Here is a 19,875-nt window from a genome sequence, read left to right as displayed (position 1 = left end):
GCAACAGATATTTTAAACCCCACTAGTTTTTGGATTTTTTCCCTTGTGGATGAAGGTTTGAAGTCAGTTAAGGGGGCTCTAATCCAGACGGGTTCCTCTTTCGATCATCATGGAATGATGATTCTATGAATAAGGCGAAGTGGCCTCTATTGAAGTCTTTATCGAAGGACGATAAAATCATATGCAACTTCTGTTGGGGTTTAGTGTCCTATAGACAATTGTTGTAGGATATAAACCAGTTGTAAATGAATTGTTCATTATCGTTTGTTTTATAAGATATAGTATGTTTAACTATATAAAGGCATTGCTCTTTTATCAGAACTAATTAAGTTAAATAAAAGAAATCTCAAGTTTATATAAGTGATCATAAAGTGTTCATACAAGCATGAAGTGAGACTAAACTTTATAATAAACCAATCAACTTAAAACAACACCAAGTCAAGTAATATGTTTATGGGATTAACATAGTGCTGTTGAGACTTGCACGTAATAATGTCTTTTATTGTGAATAGAGAGCTGATCTCATAAGCTTTAGATATTTGGATATCTAGACAGTTGCATGGATCCAGTGAAAGAGTTTATTGTCTGTCCAGAATCTTCCCTTTGTCTAGACGCGCTATGTGATCTAGATCATTTCCTGCATGGGGATGGGCTTCTAGAACGTTTTTTTTTTGCTAGTCGAGATGGATGGTGGATGGATTCTCCGAGGTTGTTGTGGTTATCACGCATGACTTCCGCTCCTTTTTTTCAGCTTTTCTTTTAATTTTGTCATCACCATTGCGTGGGCTGCCTTGATGTCATCCATCTCTTTCTCGATTTGGTCTAGATTTTTGAAAAAACGACAATGATTTCATCCACTTATGGCCTGCAATTGTTTCTCCCTTCTTCTAATTGGTAGTAAGGTTAGGATGATGGATGCTTCATCATTACAAGTATTTAATGCCTCTAGAGAATCGTTTGTACCACCGTTTGGTACCACCGTTTGATCTTCTCCAGAATTCCTCGGCTTTCTTCTACATTTTGGGCTTTCTTCCCCAACTAGCTCTTCTCTTCTAGTAAGTTCTCTTTCAGTTTATTTTCTTTCTATTTACTTTTAATGGTCAGAAGAAATCCAATGTTGAGGAGGTTTTCGATTCTGATACTAAAAAACCCATTATCCATAAACCAAAAAACTACGAGCAACCTTTGTTTCTGAATGACATTTCTCCAACTGAGTTGATTTCTCAGTGCCCTGAATTCGAACATCTGGGATTTGTTGTGTCCACCGAGACCAAGTGATAAGTAGGGTTCCAAAAGGCTATCTAGAATTATATCGTTTGTTTTTTAGAAAATGAGGTTAGACTAATTAATCATTCATTTTTAAGCTTTCTTTCAAGCAATAATTAAGATGACAATAATTGATAAATTCAAGCTGTCATCATCACCAACTTTATTGTAAGGCAAAATTACACAAATGACCACTCAACTTTATCCTAATTAAAATTATGGTCATTAAACTTTAAAAAAATAACGTAAAAATCATTTAACTTTATAATTTTTAACATTATAACAATTAAACTTCAAAATTTAACCAAAAATCAATTTAATTTTTTAATTTTTTCGTTTCAAAGTCATTTAGATGTTGTTGGGTTAGAAGATAAAAAGTGGATGTTTAGAGAGACAAAACTCTGAAAATTATTATTTAAAAAATCATGGATCCATGGTGAATATGATTCTAAACACGTTTAAGTCAAAAACCTTTTCATTTTGAGGTATCACAGTTATTTTGAGGTATCACAGTTATTTTGAGGATTTAATTAAAGTTTAATAGTTATAATGTTAGAAAGTGTAAAGTTTAGTGACTTTTATTATGCGTTTTAAAGTTTAACAGTCATAATATTAAAAGGAATACAGTTTAGTTGCCATCGGTATAATTTACGTGCTTAAAACGTGTACTATATAGATTTATCCTACTATGTGTTGAATTCATCAACGGATAATATAATAATTTAGGTGGGAATTGATGAATGTTGATTTTTGAGTAAATTCAAGACTTCTTCTTTCTCTTCTTCTTTATAGAGGCAAAGCTGCTAGGTCCAATTTCAATGGACATTCTTTTTGTCCTCTGAAACAGAACAGTAAGATGGTAGTTTTTCTTCAATATTAGGGGAAACTTATTCTAACAAATTGCGAAAAAAAAAAGAGGAATATAAAGCAAAGAATATTTGATGGAGGAGTTAAATAGTTATAAATGAAATTTTTTAACAATTTAAGAGAGAGCCGGAAAGACTCCTGTTATCATTCTCTTGTTAAATTTAATAGATGGATGAATGAATAACAATAACACCTTAATTTTTGGAGAAATTACATATAAAAACACTTTTGAAAATTATTTTACAGTTTGATAACTCTTGTTTCTGTTTTTATCATTTTCTGTTTTTTTTTTGTCATTCTGTCATTTTTTATTTCTGTTTTGGTCAGTTATTTTTGAAAATAAATTATTTTCAATTAAAAAAAAAACTCAGCGGTTGCAATGCTTGATGATATAACTAAATTTAAAAAAAAAATTAACATTTAAAGAAATTCTTTTTACACTACTAATTTGTTATAAATAGTTAACCAAATCCTGACTAACATATAACAAACCCTAACTTTTGTTCCCACCTGCTAGTTGGTTCGTTTCTTTCCAAACCCATACTACACTGAGAAATCTGGACAGTTCTTGTTTTGTGAGTTGGGCTCCCACTTGTTCAGCCCAATTTCGAATTGAGGCCCCTCCAATTTTATAAACTTTTAAATTAAACCCCAGTTCCTTTTTTTGTTACCTGGAAATCCCTAAGCAAATGGAGTAGACTTTCATGCGCTTAGCCGCATAGCCAACAACTGTCTCTCAGCTCTATGCACCTTCTCTTTAGATTCTCTAAGCATGGCTACACGTTCTTACAGGCACACCAGAATAGTGAATCTTCATGGCTAGTTTTACTCAATATAAGGCTAAGAATGGAATTTTCCACCTCAAGGTGCAATGCCATTTGATGGTGTCCTTGTCCCATTGGTTGTTTTCATGGTTTAAGCATTTCCACTCAGCATCCCTAGCCTATTTTCCAGCAACCTCCATCTTCAATAGTTTTTATTGCCACCAACAAGCTTCTCCATACGTAACTCAGATTGTAGCACTGTGCCGAGAGTATCAGCCCGATTGAAATATTTAGACTTGAAAACCAGTGTGCGCAACAAGCTTGGATTTCTTTATCATCTGGTTAAATTTGTTTAGTCAAGATGGCTTGATTGAAACTGAACATATTCCTCAACCCTAACCCACCATTATTTTTTTACTCTTAGAGTTTGTTTCATTTTCCCCATTTTTTACGTTTTTTCTCGTTTTTTTTATCTGTTTTCACATTTTCAATGTTTTTCGCATTTTTCATATTTTTCTCATTTTATGTTTTACCGTTTAATAATAAATATAAATAATAAAAATATATTTAGACTAGTCGTAATGAGAATTCATGTCTATTTTTTTTTTATGTAATTCTCATTACATAACTTTATAAAAGAAAAATTGAGTGATGTAATTTTGATTCTATTATGATAAAAAAAACAATCGACTAATCTAAACATGGTAATGAACATCCACTGTAATAGGCATTCCTTTACAACGTTCATTACACCAAACGGGATCTTATAGTCTACTATCCCACTAAGCTTTCCTGACAGTGATTTATTGTCCTTGTAAACTTTATTAAAGTAATCTATTCTCATTATATTAGAAATGATATATTAGCTCTCTAAATTTAGAGAAAGTGATAGGTATTTCAACTTGCTCAAATTCCTGTTACTTTATCAGGTAGCAATATAGAGTTAATCAGACTTGGTTTATTGAGGTATTGGTTAAAGTAAATAAACATAAACTTACAAAAGGGATCAACAGCTTGTCATTCATGATAAAATTAAACTAATCAAGCAAATATACTTTTATTTTATCCATTGGCTTAATGTCCATATCCACTAAGCTCTCCAAAATAGTACGTCTAGAATGGAGCCAACAGTTAATCATGGAATTTATCTCACTATATATACTCATATGCTGAACAACAAATCCTATCAAATCCACCAGCAACTATAAACAACAAAAACTCAACTTCCACATTTTAAGGCATGAAAACAAGTAGACAGGAGTAGACCGGTTCACAGCCTGAATATCCATTCCAATTAAAGTATAGTGTGTACACTAAAGATTCAAACTCGAGATCACTAGCTTAAGCGACCTGAGGCCTTTACCACTCAAATCAACCTTAATTGGTAAAACAATAGTATATTTATATCTCCGTTAGGTTTTAACATAAAAATTTGACTCGGAGACCTACAAGTTACGAAACAGAACACTATTGGAGCTGAATCCCAATTTAACCAATGATACTCATAATGAAGAGAGAATTGAGATAAGACAAGAGTTTAACTAGCATATATACATGAACTAACATTTATCACATCATATGAATAATAGATTAGCTTGTGGTTATTCCTAAAATGAGAAAAGAAACTAGTACTAAATTTTTAGATTTGAGCAGAGTCAAAAGAACTGTTACCAGATAGAACAGAGCAATTGCAGATGGCAAGGCTGAATTGAGCAGTAACTCAATTCTGAATTTAATCATACACTTGTTTTATATGTATTGATTAATTTGATTTATCAAATTTGCCAGTGTCTAAAACTTTTATTGTTAATTACAAGGGAAGACCAACATCTATTGAATCATTGGCTTTGAAGAAACAACAGAACGGACAACAAAAGATCAACAAATTATTTTTCATGATATCGCTTGACTAAGTTCTAACCATAACCACGTTCAAAAAGTTCTAACCATAACCTACAATGTTCTACTATCTTGTTTCTTGTTCCATGTATGATAAACAATGAAAACTATTCCTGTCGTATGAATATGAAAATTCTCATTAACTCACCAGACACTAGCAAAAACATTCCAACTTCAAAAAATCTGATGTTTACTTCTACAACCACTTTCAGATACTAACCCTCTAATCGTTTTTCTCTACAGATGATTCCTGATTCCATTCCTTTACAAACCCAAGCTCTGACATGTCTTGCCTTGCCATCAAGTTTCTGCAGAATCATGATAGTGAATTTTGGATAAATAAAGCCAACTTCTTTTTTCAACAAGAAGAAACAAATACGAAAAAATGGCAATAAAATATAATGCACAAACAAATAGCATGAATATATCTGAAGGAAAACACGGTTCAGTGGAGACGACCCTCTTGTGCATTGTTCTATCATATCAGATAGCAAATAGCAGCTAATCTTTATGTCATTAATCACAAACAGACATGCTAAACTTCAGTTTTTCAAATCAATTCAATCATATCAAGATGATAATAGGAAGCAGGCATGGAAATGGAAATGGAGAGAGAGAGAGAGAGAGAGAGGCACAATATCAATTTAACGATAAACATTATTGTTATATCATGCATAAATTTTTCTACCATAAGATTAACCATGCAATTTATTGGTTTTGGTGGTGCTAGCTAGACTACCTCAAGACAAACACATCAATCTCCAAAATAAAAGCAAAATCCACAGAAATTGTGGCCATCAATCATTAAATGTAAACCCAAATTAAGAATTGTGTAGCAAACTTACTTTTCCATGCGACATTCCAAGTATTTTTTTGAGAAATGTCTACATCTTTCAGATTTATGACCAGAAGATTTGAGACAATTAAGGTATTCTTTCTTGTCCTGTTACCAAGCCAATACAGTAACTAAGAAAACCAAATACAAGCAATAATTGTTTCTTAAAAAAATCACAACTTATCTTAGTACTTTAGAGAAACTTTACCAAGTCACATTCGTGCATATGGTCCAAAGGGAAAACTCCTTTTTCTGGAGGTACAGGTCTAAGTCCTCTATTTCCACCAAATGCACCACCTGAGAGATATATATAGTTTCACTAAAATAAATAATACACTGAATCCATGAAAGAAGAATGTGACTTCAAAGAGAGATTGAAAGAATTCAATAATAAACATAGAGAGAGACTATACCTGCACTCATTATAAACTATAGCAATATTGGTCCTTGCCACAGTAAAGGAGTCGAAAATGAATAGCAAAGCACTTGAAGAATGAACAGCTGGAGCAAGCTACTGGCAGGTGCTGCAGAGATCATTGGCAGGCAGCACAGTTGTTTAGAATGGATAATGGAGCTTTTCCTTATATTACGTGAACATTTTAAGTTCACATAAATCCTTATTTACTCAATAAACACATCTTTCAAATTTATTCTTTTGCAATAGAGCTATATAATACAAACTCATTACATAATTACAAATATCTCATCTTATTTTCATATTTCAGTCATAAAATTATAACAATTAGTTCTTAATATAATGTAACATATTATCACAGTCACATTGGCGTAGTTACCAAATTCTTCAGATTATATTTTCTCCTATGTAACTCAGCCTGTGAGTGTCACTTGGTGGCATTTACAGCCGGTCCCAAGCCCAGATAAAGGAGAAGGGTTGCAGTAGGTTTGTGGCGGCCAGCGTAAAACTTAGCGACATCTTATGGACATGAACCAAAAAGATGGTTCATGTTAGCCGATCTCGAATCATTTCGAACTAAGGCTTTATTGTTGTTGTTGTTGTTATATTTTCTTCTATGTACTTTACATATCATAATCAATACATCATGACATTCCAAAACATAAACAAGTTTCCAACTAAATAAAGAAATCATAAGCCTTCAGTTAACCTTAAGGACTCTTCCTAAACCTCAGGACATAGACTATCCCAAAACAAAACCTTAACAATGACAAAATTTCACTTTCACCAGCACATCCATGCACAATCTTACATTAAGTCTTCATTTTTCACTCTTCACTATACTAGCTAATAATTGATCAGTGGTGTAAATTTAATTAACATGAGCCGTTATGTGACGCCATGCCTCATGTCACCAGGTCAACTAGGGCATTCATATCACCGTCCCCTAGTTGACTTCTGCACCATTCACTTTTCCATGCCAATGTCGTGTGTGGTGTGCCAGACGGTCTTACAAGGCCATCAGCCATAACACTGTGTGAGGCATCTCGAATCACCGTCCCTCACGTACCTTTTTATGTGGGCATTACGTTTCACTATTCCCACTTGTGTTTTCAATTCAAAGCTAATACATAAATAGTACATCCTCTTATTCCTCATAACTAGATTACTCACATACACTATATCAAGCCATCTCATTAAATTTAGAAGAAACCTTCTAAACTATGCATATTAAAGTAATTTCTCAAAAACCAACTATTGTTCACAAATGATAAATTATATAAAACCGATCAATTCCTTCTAACAGTTATACATCCAATTAGACCTGGGCATGGGCCGGGCTTTTAATAAAGCCTGATGAGCCCAAGCCCAGCCCAGCCCGCATCAAATTTAATCGGGCTCGGGCTGGGCTCGGGCCTGAGATATAAATCCCAAGCCCGCCCGTCTAAGCCCATCTATATATTTAAAAAAAATATAATTAAATTTAAAATGTCACAAAACAAAACAGCTCTTCGGGAAGGAGGTCAAGAACAATTCACAAAACACAGCGATAATTCACAAAACACATAAAATTGGGAAATTCAAACTTCGACAAAATCAAAGAGAAACGAAAATAGAACGAAAGCAAACAGTATCAAAATCAAAGAGAAACGAAAATAGAACGAAAGCACTCATACATATTATGTTTATGCCTACTTCATTGTTCAGTTAAAGAAAAAGGGAAAAACAAAAAGTTAGAGCTTTTCAATTAACCGCCTAATCAGTACCATCTACAACAAATATGTTTTGCAATGCAGTAACAGTCTCAATCCGTCAACACAAGAAAGTTAACCACAAGCGAAAACCCCTTTGACATTCAGAGAAACCTATGTAACGAAAGAAACAGTATCAAAATCAAAGAGAAACGAAAATAGAACGAAAGCAAACAGTATCAAAATCAAAGAGAAACGAAAATAGAACGAAAGCACCACGTTATAATTTATAAAGCACAGAGAAACGAAAATAGAAAACGAAAACAGAGAAAAAGATACGAGAAAACAAACCTGCGGCATGAAGGAGGGCTCCCTGCGGCGGCGAAGGAGGGTTCCCTGCGGCGGCGGTGAAGGAGGGTTTCCTGCAGGCTGCGGCGTGAAGGAGGCTCTTCTCTCTTTGTGTTTGTGTTGCGCGGCGTGAAGGAGAGGAGGAGATTAGGTTAGGCAAATTTTTAATATTTATATTTTTGTTTATAAAATTATATAATTATAAATTATAATTAATATTTATATAATTATATAATATATTAGTATAATTTATAAAACAGCTTATATATTATATCGGGCCGGGCCGAGCCGGGCCGATGTAAAATGTGTAAAGCCCAAGCCCGCCCAGTTTTTAACGGGCTTATACGGCTTGGGCCGGGCCTGAATGCATTTTTATGTGTCCAAGCCGGCTTAATGGGCCTGGGCCTGGGCGGGCCGCGCGGGCGGGCTCGCCGGCCCATGCCCAGGTCTACTACAATGAGAATTAATTTAAATAAATTTTAAGGGATTTAAAAAGATCATATATATATATATATATATATATCATTTGCTATAATATTTTCCTGCTGAAGTTTGACCTCTATTCACTTAAACAGTAATTTCTTTTCCCAGAAGTAATGTAATCAAGTTCTGCAAAATTCTAGTAAGAGTAGACATCTACACCTTTCCAACGACATGTTAAATGTGCCCTAATTCACTCTAGATTAGTCCCAACTGCTTAATACACACACATCAAGTTTCTGATCTGTATACAGCTTGACCTTTGTGCACAAAACAGGCATATCTCATTCTACAAATGTGATATTGACAAACCGTAAAATTCTGTAAAATCTAGACCTCTGCGTCTTTTCAATGGTATACACGAGTTACTCCCACTATTAAATTAATTAGACATACGATGCAGAAACATTATTCTGCACTTGGAAAATACAACTAACACTCAAATGCATCAAACCACCACATATCTGATAGCCTCAAATAATTGTTAAAATATAAGGAATTATATCAGAATGTTTTAATATCTATACCAAATATCCTAATTACCAGAAACTTGCCTAATTACTCAAAGATCGTTCTATGAACACAAAACTATTATTTGTATTCCATCTCTGTAAAAGTTTAGCAAACATCTCGATTTAAGAACTTTAAAACTACGGTTTGCTAGAATAATGACGAGCAAGCCCTTAGATCCTTCTATTTAAAGTTATAATACAGATCAAAATCCATGAATGTATAATCAATATACTTTAATTTGAATATATATACATTCCGTAAACAAATATACCACTGGCTTATAAATTACAAAGTGTGAGACTAACCTCAGTCGACGGTGAGGTGCAGCGGCAGCGGTGACCAACCTATCGGTGGAGGCTGGGTCCTAAGAGCTGCAATGAACGACGGTTTAGGATTTGGGATTTTGAAACAGTGGAATCGACTGGAGAGAGGATTGGGACGAAAATCAATTTTTTATTTTTTAATATTTATTTTTCTGCTTTGATTTAACTAGCTGTGCATGGGCCGGGCTCGGGCCGGCTTTTAATAAAGCCTGATGAGCCCAAGCCCAGCCCGCAGGAATTTAATCGGGCTCGGGCCTGAGATATAAATCCCAAGCCCACCCGTCCAAGCCCATCGGTATAAAAAAAAAAAAGGGGCGGCCCGGTCGCACTACGCGGCCCCGCTGAGCGAGGGTCCGGGGAGGGGTCCCACCACAAGGGTGTACTGGGGCAAGCCTTCCCCTGCCAATTTATTTGGCAAGAGGCCGCTCCTAAGACTCGAACCCGTGACCTCTTGGTCACACGACAACAACGTTTACCGTTGCGCCAAGCCCATCTGTATATTTAAAAAAAATATAATTAAATTTAAAATGTCACACAACTTTCTTAACAAAACAATAATTCACAAAACACAGATAATGAGCAAGAAGATAGAGTTTTCGAGTTATGGATCTTCTAGTCTCCCTCAAAAAATTGGAACTTCAACTAATCATATATAATACATGGATAACACAACATTACACAACTAAACAGTTGCACAGATGAGACCATTCCTAATAATCATGTTTTAGGCATGTGTTTCATGAGAAAATACCAAGATGCAACACAAAAACTATAGTGTTTACAAATTACATCCATCTCCCATTGTTTGTTGAGCAGTTTGAGCATCTTCAGATTCAGAGTCAGTTCCTTACTAAGACGAATGCAAACAGAACATAGTCCTGAACCACGAAGCAAGTGAACTTAACTGAATCCATAGATATTTGACAAGCCAAAAAAAGTCTGTACAGCAAGAAGAATGAGATGTGAACAACCAAACACTTAGGCTTTGTTTGGTTGAGGGTAAGTGAAAGTAAGGTAGGGTAAGTGTATGAGAGTAAATTTGTTTGTTTTGAGGTGTAATTGAGGAGTAGAGTAAGTGAGGGTAGGTGAGGGTAAATTATGCATAACTTTTCATACACCTCAAATCGGGGTGAGGCAGGGTAATTAATAACAAATTTCCAAAATCATCCTTCTTTCTTCTATTTTATTTCCAGAACAAAACCTATGAATATTTTCATTTCCACAACAAATCCTGTGAAGAAACGTGGGTCATAATAAAAAAAATTGCTCTTATTCTACTACTGAGTGTTTTTTCTTGTGCTTAATGGTTTCTTGAATGCTTAATGGTTATTAAAAATATTTAATGAAATAAACTTATTATATACGTAAAGGTAATGCTTAATAATTTGATATTTATTTTCTTAAAAAATTGATATTTATTTTTTGAACGTATTTATCATGTCTATTTATTTACATAATACTAGAATAATAATTAGAAAAATTAATATATAGTAATCTAATTAACTTTAGTTAGAATTAATTTAGTTCATAAAAAAAATATAAATGATATGAACAAGGATATAAAAGTAATTTGCATATAACCGTACATTACTTTACCTTCAAACCAAATACAATTATATTATTAAACCATCACTTACCTTACCTTCTATCCAAACATAACAAGTTATTTTATAAACCTCACTTACTTCACCTTACCTTACCATACTTTAATGACAACCCATCCAAACAAGGCCTTAGTGAAGCCAAGAAAGATCACAGTTCAAACTAAAACTATCAGTTCTAAGGAGGAAGAAAAATAGCATTTTCATACGATAACCTCACACTTCAGATAACCTCAACAACGGTTCAAAAATCAAAATCAAAATCGGTATCAAAATCAAAGAGCTATTAGAAAACGAAATCAAAATCAAAATCAAAATGGGTATCAAAATGGACACTGCTAAAAAAGAAACAGTGTCAAAATCAAACAGCAATAGAAAATGAAAACGAGAAAAAGATAGGCGAAAACAAACCTGCGGCGTGAAGGAGGGCTCCCTGCGGGGGCGAAGGAGGGTTCCCTGCGGGGGCGGTGAAGGACGGCGGTGAAGGACGGTTCCTGAAGGCTGCAGCGTGAAGGAGGAGATTCTCTCTGTGTTTGTGTGTTGTGCGGCGTTTTTGGATGGAGAGGAGAGGAGGAGATTAGGTTAAGCAAATTTTAAATATTTATATTTTTGTTTATAAAATTATATTATAAATTATAATTAATATTTATATAATTATATAGGGTAATTAATTTATTAGTCCCTATATTTTGATAAAACATACTGTTTAGTCCCTGTATTTTCAAAAACACATGGTAAGGTCCCTAACTTTTTTCTCAGTGAACTGTTTAGTCCTTCCGTCTGTTTGTTAGATTTTTTTACCGTTTATGACTTCAGAAATGACGAAATTACCCTTTACTATTTACCTTCAAACTTCAGAAGAGGAAATCCAATTTAGAAGAAGAAGCTATTTGTATGGAGAATAAGAAAAAGAACCGATACAATGCTTACGAATTTGAACGATTAAGAAGAAAATCAAGAAAAAGAACATTCAAAATTGATTTCAGATGCATTAGAGTTTAAAGGAAAAGAAAATAAAGGAAAAGAAGAACGCAAATCCAAATTGACTAACAGAATCTTCATGAGAGTCTAACGGCAGGGACTAAACAGTTCACTGAGAAAAACGTTAGGGACTAAACAGTTCACTGAGAAAAACGTTAGGGACTTTACCATGTGTTTTTGAAAATATAGGGACTAAACAGTGTGTTTTATTAAAATATAGGGACTAATAAATTAATTACCCTATTATATAATATATTACTACCTCCGTTTCATATTACATGACTTTCTAGAGATATTTTTTTGTTTCATATTACATGACACTTTATATGATCAGTACACGTTAAGTCATCTTTTTTTCTGCTATAAAACACGATTTTACGAAAATTAATTAGAATAATAGACTTATTATAGAATAAATAAATATTAGAATCAATAAATAAGGGGTAACAATGTCTTTTTTACAATATCCTTAATTTCTATACAACTCTCTAAAAAGTCATGTAATATGAAACGGAGGGAGTATAATTTATAAAACAGCATATATATTATATCGGGACGGATCGATGTAAAATATATAAAGTCCAAGTCCATCCAATTTTTAACGGGCTTATATGGATTTGGGTCGAACCGGACCTAAATACATTTTTAGGTGTCCAAATCCGGCTAAATCTGGACGGGCTCGCCGGCCCATGCTCAGTCTAGATTTAACGAAAATCAATTCCTCTCTAATCTACTTTGCCTTGCTTCCCCCACCACGCACCCTCTTCTTTCCTAACCAACAATTTTCTACTTTTTCCTATTACACCCTTTCTTTCTTTCTTTCTTTTCCATTTTACCCTCTTCTCTTTCTACTAATTACTTTGTTGGATATCATGGAGTACTATACTAATCAAATTATAGTTCTAAATGAGTTGAGTCGCAGTTCTATATTCAGCTGGAAAAAAGCTTGATAGTATTCAGTTCGATTTATAAACTAATTAAGATTAAATATGACGAAACTCGGTTCGAAAGATTGCTTATAAATTCATAAACAAACTCATAAGTAAGCTCGATATTAATGTTCATGAACACGTTCGTGAACAAACTTGGTTCGATTATTATTTTAATAATAATATTTATATAAAGAAAAAAATGTAAAACGATGTAGTTTTGTGTAAAATTGAAGACGAAGACGAAAGATGGTAAGGAAATAATAACCAATCAAACTACGCATTAAGTCTATATTTATATATATAATTTAGGGGTTAGTGTTTGGGAAGGTAAGTAGGAGAGAAACTCAAATCCGAGAAGCAAAAGAAAAGAGAGATAGAAAAGAAAAGAATAGTTTAAATTGTATTAAAATATAATTTTTCTTTTAATTTAATTATAGAAAAAAGAAAGGAAAAAGAACAGGAACAAAATAATAATAGAGTTTTTTTCTAAATATAGATATATGTAAAAAAAATTTGTAAGAACTTGAATCTAAAGGCGGTGGAAGAACGCATCTCGCCGTCAGAAACCATCCCTTGTACCATTAGTTACGCATTTATTCATATTTTCATATTGTTTAATATATTTTTTGTTTTTCCATTTATTTATTTTTTTCTAATTTTTAATATATTTATTTAATCGAATTAAATGAGTTATTCCATTAAATAAATGGATTGTATCATGTCAACCCATTTATAAATGGACCGTCTCAATCCTTTTATTAAAGGGTTAAGATGCAAAAATACCCCTAACGTCTAAAATGGTACAATTTTACCTCTAATATTTGTAGCCAATAACAATTTTACCCCTAACGTTGATAATTTGGGTCAATTTCAGACACTATTATAAAACACAGATATTTTTGTTCCTTATTTTGCACCAATTGCATATCAATTCGTTCTAAAAAATGATTTCATGTTTTTTGTAATTTAATAATAGAATTAGAGATTAATATTTATAAATTCGGTGAATTTTTTGAATTTTTATGTCTAATTCGTACAAAAGACAGTATATTTTGTTTAATTTTTTCACATTCCAACATGCGTTTGTGATTTGTTACTGATAAAATGATGCACGTGTGAAGTGTAGATGATAAGATTCATGACCGAGAAGACATTTTGATGAATTATTTCTCAAATTGGCCCAATTTATCAACGTTAGAGGTAACATTACTCTTAACTTTCAATATTAGGGTAAAATTATACCATTTTAAACGTTAGAGGTAAAATTACACTATTTTTACACTTTAACCCTTTATTAAATGGGTTGGATTGAGTCAACATTTTATTTAATTCATTGGATCAACCTATTTGCTCATTTTCACAACTAGATATATATAATTTTTAAATTAAAAATATGTAAAAACTTGAAATTTATTTGTTTTAAGTATTTTTTTTTAAATTGAGTTTAAATTTTAATCTTTTTTATTTAATAATTTAAGTATTTTTTTTTGAATCAATATAATTTAAGTATTACATATTGATTTTAGAGTGAATGATTATCTATAGATCAATTTTTTTTTATTAAAAATCAATGTTCATTAACAAATTGAAATATAATTTAATTAATTGAAATTAGGATATATTACAAAACTGGTCCAATTGACAGACTCAATTATATATTTAGACTCATTACAATATATTTTATTAAACTAACACTTTCAAAGTTAACTTTTCCAAAATACCTTTAATATACATTCTATCACTTAACATATTTTTTTGCGGAACATAATATGTGCAGAGACAACTGTAGACAAATTTTGTGCAATTTTAGTGCGATTTTTGCTACGTTTTTTGTGCGATTTTTTCTGCGATTTTAGGGTTAGAGTTACGTTAGAAACTTATTCGAAACTTATTTGAGATGTATTTGCATATCTAAATGTTAGAAATCTTCTTATTTTAGTAGGAAGATAATTTCGCAGTCATGAAAACTTTCCACGGTGGAAACAACTGCGAAGTAAATTCATATAAGTTATTTGATTTTTCTCCGCAGTTGTTTCCACTGCAAAGGGATTGCAGGAAATGCGTAGACAATTATCTTCGCAGTTTTATCATTTGTTTCGCAGTTGCTTCAACTCCGAAGTATTTTAAGTTCATTTTGTTTCAGAGTGCGAATGAGTTTATAACTGTGAAATAGTTTTGTATTCATGTTTCCTTTATACCTTATTTCCGACGTTTGTCATTGAATCACAGGAAAAAAAAAAACAGCAGTAAAAATTGCTCCGCAATTGTCTCCACACAAATTTTCGTACAAAATATGTTAAGTGGTAATATATATACTAAGGACATTTCGGAAAAAAGTATTCAGTTTGACAAAAGGTGTTGTAATGGGTCTATACAGTCTATATATAAAAACAGACCTCTCAATTAAATCAGTTTTGTAATTTATAAATCAATAGTAATAAACAACCCACCATGTGATCCTTTATGTTGTATATTATAATCTAGAGGTTAATAGCGAGTTGAAAATAACTAAAGGGATGTTAAGTTATTTTTCACATTTCTTTTCTTGATCTCCACCTTTTTATTGGAGATAATTATTATTAATTATCTCTTTACCTATGATGAAATACTAACAGTTAACTATTAGACTTATTTAGAGTTAATAATTAGTGTTTATATCTGTTATATTACGTATTGTCAATTGTAGTTAAAATCTAACTTATATAATCCATTATATATACAAGACTCTTTATTTCGAAAAAAAAAAAAAAAGCTAAAGTGAATAACTATAGCGCTAAATTTATAATAAAGTTTAATATTACAACTACAGTGCTAAATTCATAACAAAGTTTAATATTACAACTACAGTGCTAAATTCATAATAAAGTTTAATATTACAACTACATATGTTGTGGAGCTAATTATGGCAGTTGAAAATGAGGAAGATTAGAATGACCATGTAACCCTTTGGACCTAAAAAAGGCCATAAACTCAGAATGAGTAGTCTCCCTGTAAATAGGTGGGTTTGAAGAAGACAAAAGCTCCTTTATGGCTCCATAAGGTCTGAACTTATTTGCTGTGCTTGGGTAGAAAAGACATGCTACTGATGTCCTTGAATTTTCCTTTCCTACTACTACTCTGTGCTTCACGCTTTTAAACTTGTCGTTACTAATCAGCTGCATTAATTAATTAATAACGATACGTCCTCAATTATATCATATATAGGAAGTAAATAAGATTGAACTGAATGCTACTGAACTGAAATTATACTGAAATTAAATGAAAAAGAACAGAACCTGCATAAAGTCTCCAATGTTGACTACAAGAGCACCTGGATGAGGAGCAACATGGACACACTGGTTTTGTTGATTAAGGAATTGGAGACCTCCAACGTTGTCCTGAAGTAATATGGTAATAAAAGAAGGATCTGTATGGTTTGTAGCTCCTAGAGTGAGTTCTGGCTCAGGACAAACTGGATAATAATGGCAGACTAGTGATTCAGTTTCCATACATTGGAGTGTTGAAATATAATCACTTGGTAGACCTAATGCTTCTGATAATATTTCAGACAATGTCTTGCTTGTCTTTATCACATGCTTCATATACTCTTTCACTGCTTCTCTACATGAACCAATTCTTTTAATGTTAATCAAATCATTCAACTCTCAAACTTAAGTTTAAGATAGATAAGATTCTCGTAGCAAGATATAATTTCTAGTACGACACATCAATCAAGTCAATATATCATAAGAATAATCAGCAGCGCATTAATTCTGACTAATCAACTGTTAGATCTAAAATTACTAAATCTAAATACCAGGATGATGTTAGGTCTCTGTTCTGTCCTGTTGGGATAAATATATGAGCGAAGTCATCAAAATTAAAATATCAGTTTAGAAGAAGTAAATTATCACGTCACTAAATCAACCTATCAAGATTTCTTTTACGACTTGTAGATCCGGTAATATGAGGATTTTTTTTTACATTTCTATTTTTTATCGTCATATAAAATTGTGATATGGGATAAGGTCTTAACATTTTTATAAGAAATGATAAATATTTCTAACTTAAAACAATTTTTTGACCCAAATTACAATATACACACAATTTAGGTCTATATAATATAACCTATAAAATAGACTCTTACAAGAGTTGAGACTAAAAAAATTTGGTTTCAAAAAAAAATAGCATTTTAAGGAAATTATTTCTAACCTGATAATCGTCGAGAAATTATCCTCTTAGAATGGTTATTTTTAACAATAAGTTTAAAAACAACCCATTACATAATGGTCCAACATTTATTTTTTATATTTTTGAACCATTACAACATCTTATCCACTGTAATGAGTCTGTTTAGAGTTAAAAACAACCTCTTCATTGAACCTAAAGGTGGAAACAGAGGATATTGGGATGCTGGTGTACTCTGGCTGAAAACACTTTTTAACCAGGTGATTTTACCATGGATGCTGATTATACCCAATAGTTAAAGCAGTGTCATTCTGGTTTCCTTATAGATAAAACGAAATTAAACCCGCTTCAACGTGACATGTTTATATTTTACATTCTAAACACTATGAGCCTAAATTTGCTGTACTTAAAAAAATGATCAGAACAAAAAAATTATCATTTTATGTAGAAAAACAACCCCTTCATTGAATCTAAAAGTGGTTAGCTACCGTAACGACTCTGTTTAGAATTAAAAACAATCCCTTCATTCTACTTAAAGGTGGGAACAGAGGATACAGGATGCTGGTGCACTCTGACTGAAAACACTGTTTAAACAGATAGTTTTTCCCTGACACTGATTGTACCTAATAATTAAAGCCGCATCATTTTGGTTTCGATAAAACAAAATTAAACCCTAACGAGTTTATTTTTTACACTTCAAACACTACGAGCCTAAACTTGATCCACCCTTAAAAGGGTTAGAACAATTTTATTATTATTATTATTTTCATCATTTTTTACCTTATATACTTGCACTTCTCTAATAATGTAAAGGTCCCTCCAAGTTGAAAGTAAAGACAAAAGCAATGATTTGATAAATATGTACGTAATTCCAACATTATGGGAGAGAACTGACAGACTGACATACCTGCATATCTGTGGATAAAGAGCAGGATCAAGTTCCCCATCCAGAAATTCAAAAGCTATTGTATCTCTCCAATTAGCAGGTCCTTTACTAACAAGAAGATCTCCATTGGAAAAAAACCTCACCCTTCGATTCCTATCTCGAGAATACCACTCCATCTTCATCTCCTGAGGCTGCTCATGAAATCGTTTAATATCTTCAATCATATCATCAAGAACACTAATTGGAATTCCATGGTTTATCATTTGAAAAAACCCCCAATTTTCTGATGCACTTCTTATCTCCTCCACTATCTCTGCCCTTCTCTCCCGGTCTTGGTAGCCTCGGAAGTCTATCACCGGAACATCTTCAAGAATCTCCGGCGGTGGTGTTTTCAGAATCTCTGGTGTGTGGATGAAGAACTTGGGGATCTTTGTTATGCCTGAATCAACTAAACCTTTTACACCTGCTTTTGTCTCATCAAAAGCTTTCACTTCTTCTTCTTTGTTGTAGAATATGGATTCATCTTCCATGTTTGAATTGAAATGATTATGGGATGACTCAAAGGAAAGGAAAGATTAGTTATTTATAATATGAAACACAGTGTTTTTTTGGTGACTATTTTAGATGCTCAAAATGGATGGATGGAGGCAATAATTTCTGGTATATATACTTCCATTTCTTTGTAATATTTTATGTAGATTAATTTAATATATGTTGCACCTCCCTATTAATTGCAATTGGCCTTATTAAATAATGGAGTAATAACAATAAATTACTTTAAAGGTCTCAAATTGTTTAAGTTAGAGTTAGTAGAGCTGTAATCGAGCCGAGCTTTGACCTGCTTAAGCTTGGCTCGTTATAAAATTAATGAACTCGAGTCCGAAAGAAAAGAAAGGGGTTACGGAAGGGTGAAAGAAAAAGCAAAGGCAGGGCAAGAGAAGAGGCTGGTGTAGAGGTTACAGTTTAGGGTCCCAGAAAAGGGAGGTACAAAGGTAAGGAAGGAAAGGAAGAGCTGATGGTCTAAGAAGAGAAGAAAAGGGGTTACGAAACAAAGAAGAATAAGAAATTAATTGATTTAGCAAGAAGATGGGTGACTGTAAGAAGATGGGGTTACGGAAAGAAAAGAAGAATAAGAACCGAGCTTGCTATAAAATTAACGAGCTCGAGCTTGAGCCGAGCTTCGAGCTTGTTTCGAGTCCAAAATCCTCTTTGGACTTGGTTCACTAAGAAAATTGTTTGTGAGTAAATTGTTAATTATATTTGTGAAGTTTGCTCGCAAATAACTCTTTAATTGTGTACATAAAGAACCTCACAAGCAAATTCGTAAATAAATAAACAAGATGCATACAAATAGTTTGTCTATAACTCATTTATTATGTTTGTGAACGAACTCATCTAATAGTAAATGAAATAATATTAAGTTTAGATATTTGTGAACTAACACAAAACTATATAATTTTCTACAAAACTAAAATTTGTTCATAAATATTCTAATTGAATCTGCTCGTGAGCTTTCGAGTAGAGCTTTGGCCTACTCAATCTCGGCTCGTTTACGAATCGAGTCAGTAAATCGTGCACACGAGCGGCTCATTTATAAATCGAGCCGAGCTTTTATATAACCAACCACCGAGCGGCTCGGTTCATTTACAGCCTAAGAGTTAGATCTTGAGTTGGAATAGTTAATCATCATTTTTACTAAATCGGTGACAGAACAAATATAGATATGGATGATGAGGAAAGAAAAATGTCTTTTTTTGCAGAAAAGGGTCAAAAATGTATGTTCCTTGAGAAAGTAATATGAAATCTCAAGTTACAAGAAGATTAGGTCTGATATGGTTGATACCAAATCAACATAAACTAATAATTAAAGTGGGACACCACTTATGTAAGATCTCTAGATAATATAA

The 19,875-nt window shown here is 32.7% G+C and overlaps 2 protein-coding genes across 6 annotated transcripts; both read right to left on the bottom strand.

Moving 5' to 3' along the window:
• Positions 1–4,714: 4,714 nt before the first annotated feature.
• Positions 4,715–11,579, bottom strand: LOC136229592 (uncharacterized). Of its 5 annotated transcripts, XM_066018480.1 has the most exons (8): positions 11,414–11,579; positions 10,191–10,279; positions 9,384–9,449; positions 8,089–8,192; positions 6,045–6,155; positions 5,840–5,928; positions 5,642–5,739; positions 4,715–5,104 (listed from the first exon to the last, which is right to left on the bottom strand). In XM_066018480.1, the coding sequence occupies exons 5-8, from the start codon at positions 6,052–6,054 to the stop codon at positions 5,020–5,022; spliced, it is 282 nt and encodes a 93-aa protein (XP_065874552.1). In that variant the 5' UTR covers positions 6,055–6,155; positions 8,089–8,192; positions 9,384–9,449; positions 10,191–10,279; positions 11,414–11,579; the 3' UTR covers positions 4,715–5,019. The 5 variants fall into 5 exon arrangements, with proteins under 5 accessions (XP_065874552.1, XP_065874551.1, XP_065874550.1 ...); XM_066018479.1 differs by lacking the exon at positions 10,191–10,279 and having other exon boundaries at positions 9,384–9,499; XM_066018478.1 differs by lacking the exon at positions 10,191–10,279.
• A 4,106-nt stretch (positions 11,580–15,685) lies between these two features.
• LOC136230527 (1-aminocyclopropane-1-carboxylate oxidase homolog 12-like) lies at positions 15,686–18,635 on the bottom strand. Its single transcript, XM_066019606.1, has 3 exons — positions 17,990–18,635; positions 16,191–16,515; positions 15,686–16,070 (listed from the first exon to the last, which is right to left on the bottom strand). Exons 1-3 carry the CDS (start codon positions 18,496–18,498, stop codon positions 15,816–15,818), a joined length of 1,089 nt encoding a protein of 362 aa, XP_065875678.1. The 5' UTR covers positions 18,499–18,635; the 3' UTR covers positions 15,686–15,815.
• Positions 18,636–19,875: the final 1,240 nt, after the last annotated feature.

The sequence above is a fragment of the Euphorbia lathyris genome, chromosome 5 (assembly GCF_963576675.1).
Source record: "Euphorbia lathyris chromosome 5, ddEupLath1.1, whole genome shotgun sequence".
NCBI classification, from domain to species: domain Eukaryota; kingdom Viridiplantae; phylum Streptophyta; class Magnoliopsida; order Malpighiales; family Euphorbiaceae; genus Euphorbia; species Euphorbia lathyris.
This window is presented reverse-complemented; position numbering and strand designations above follow the sequence as displayed.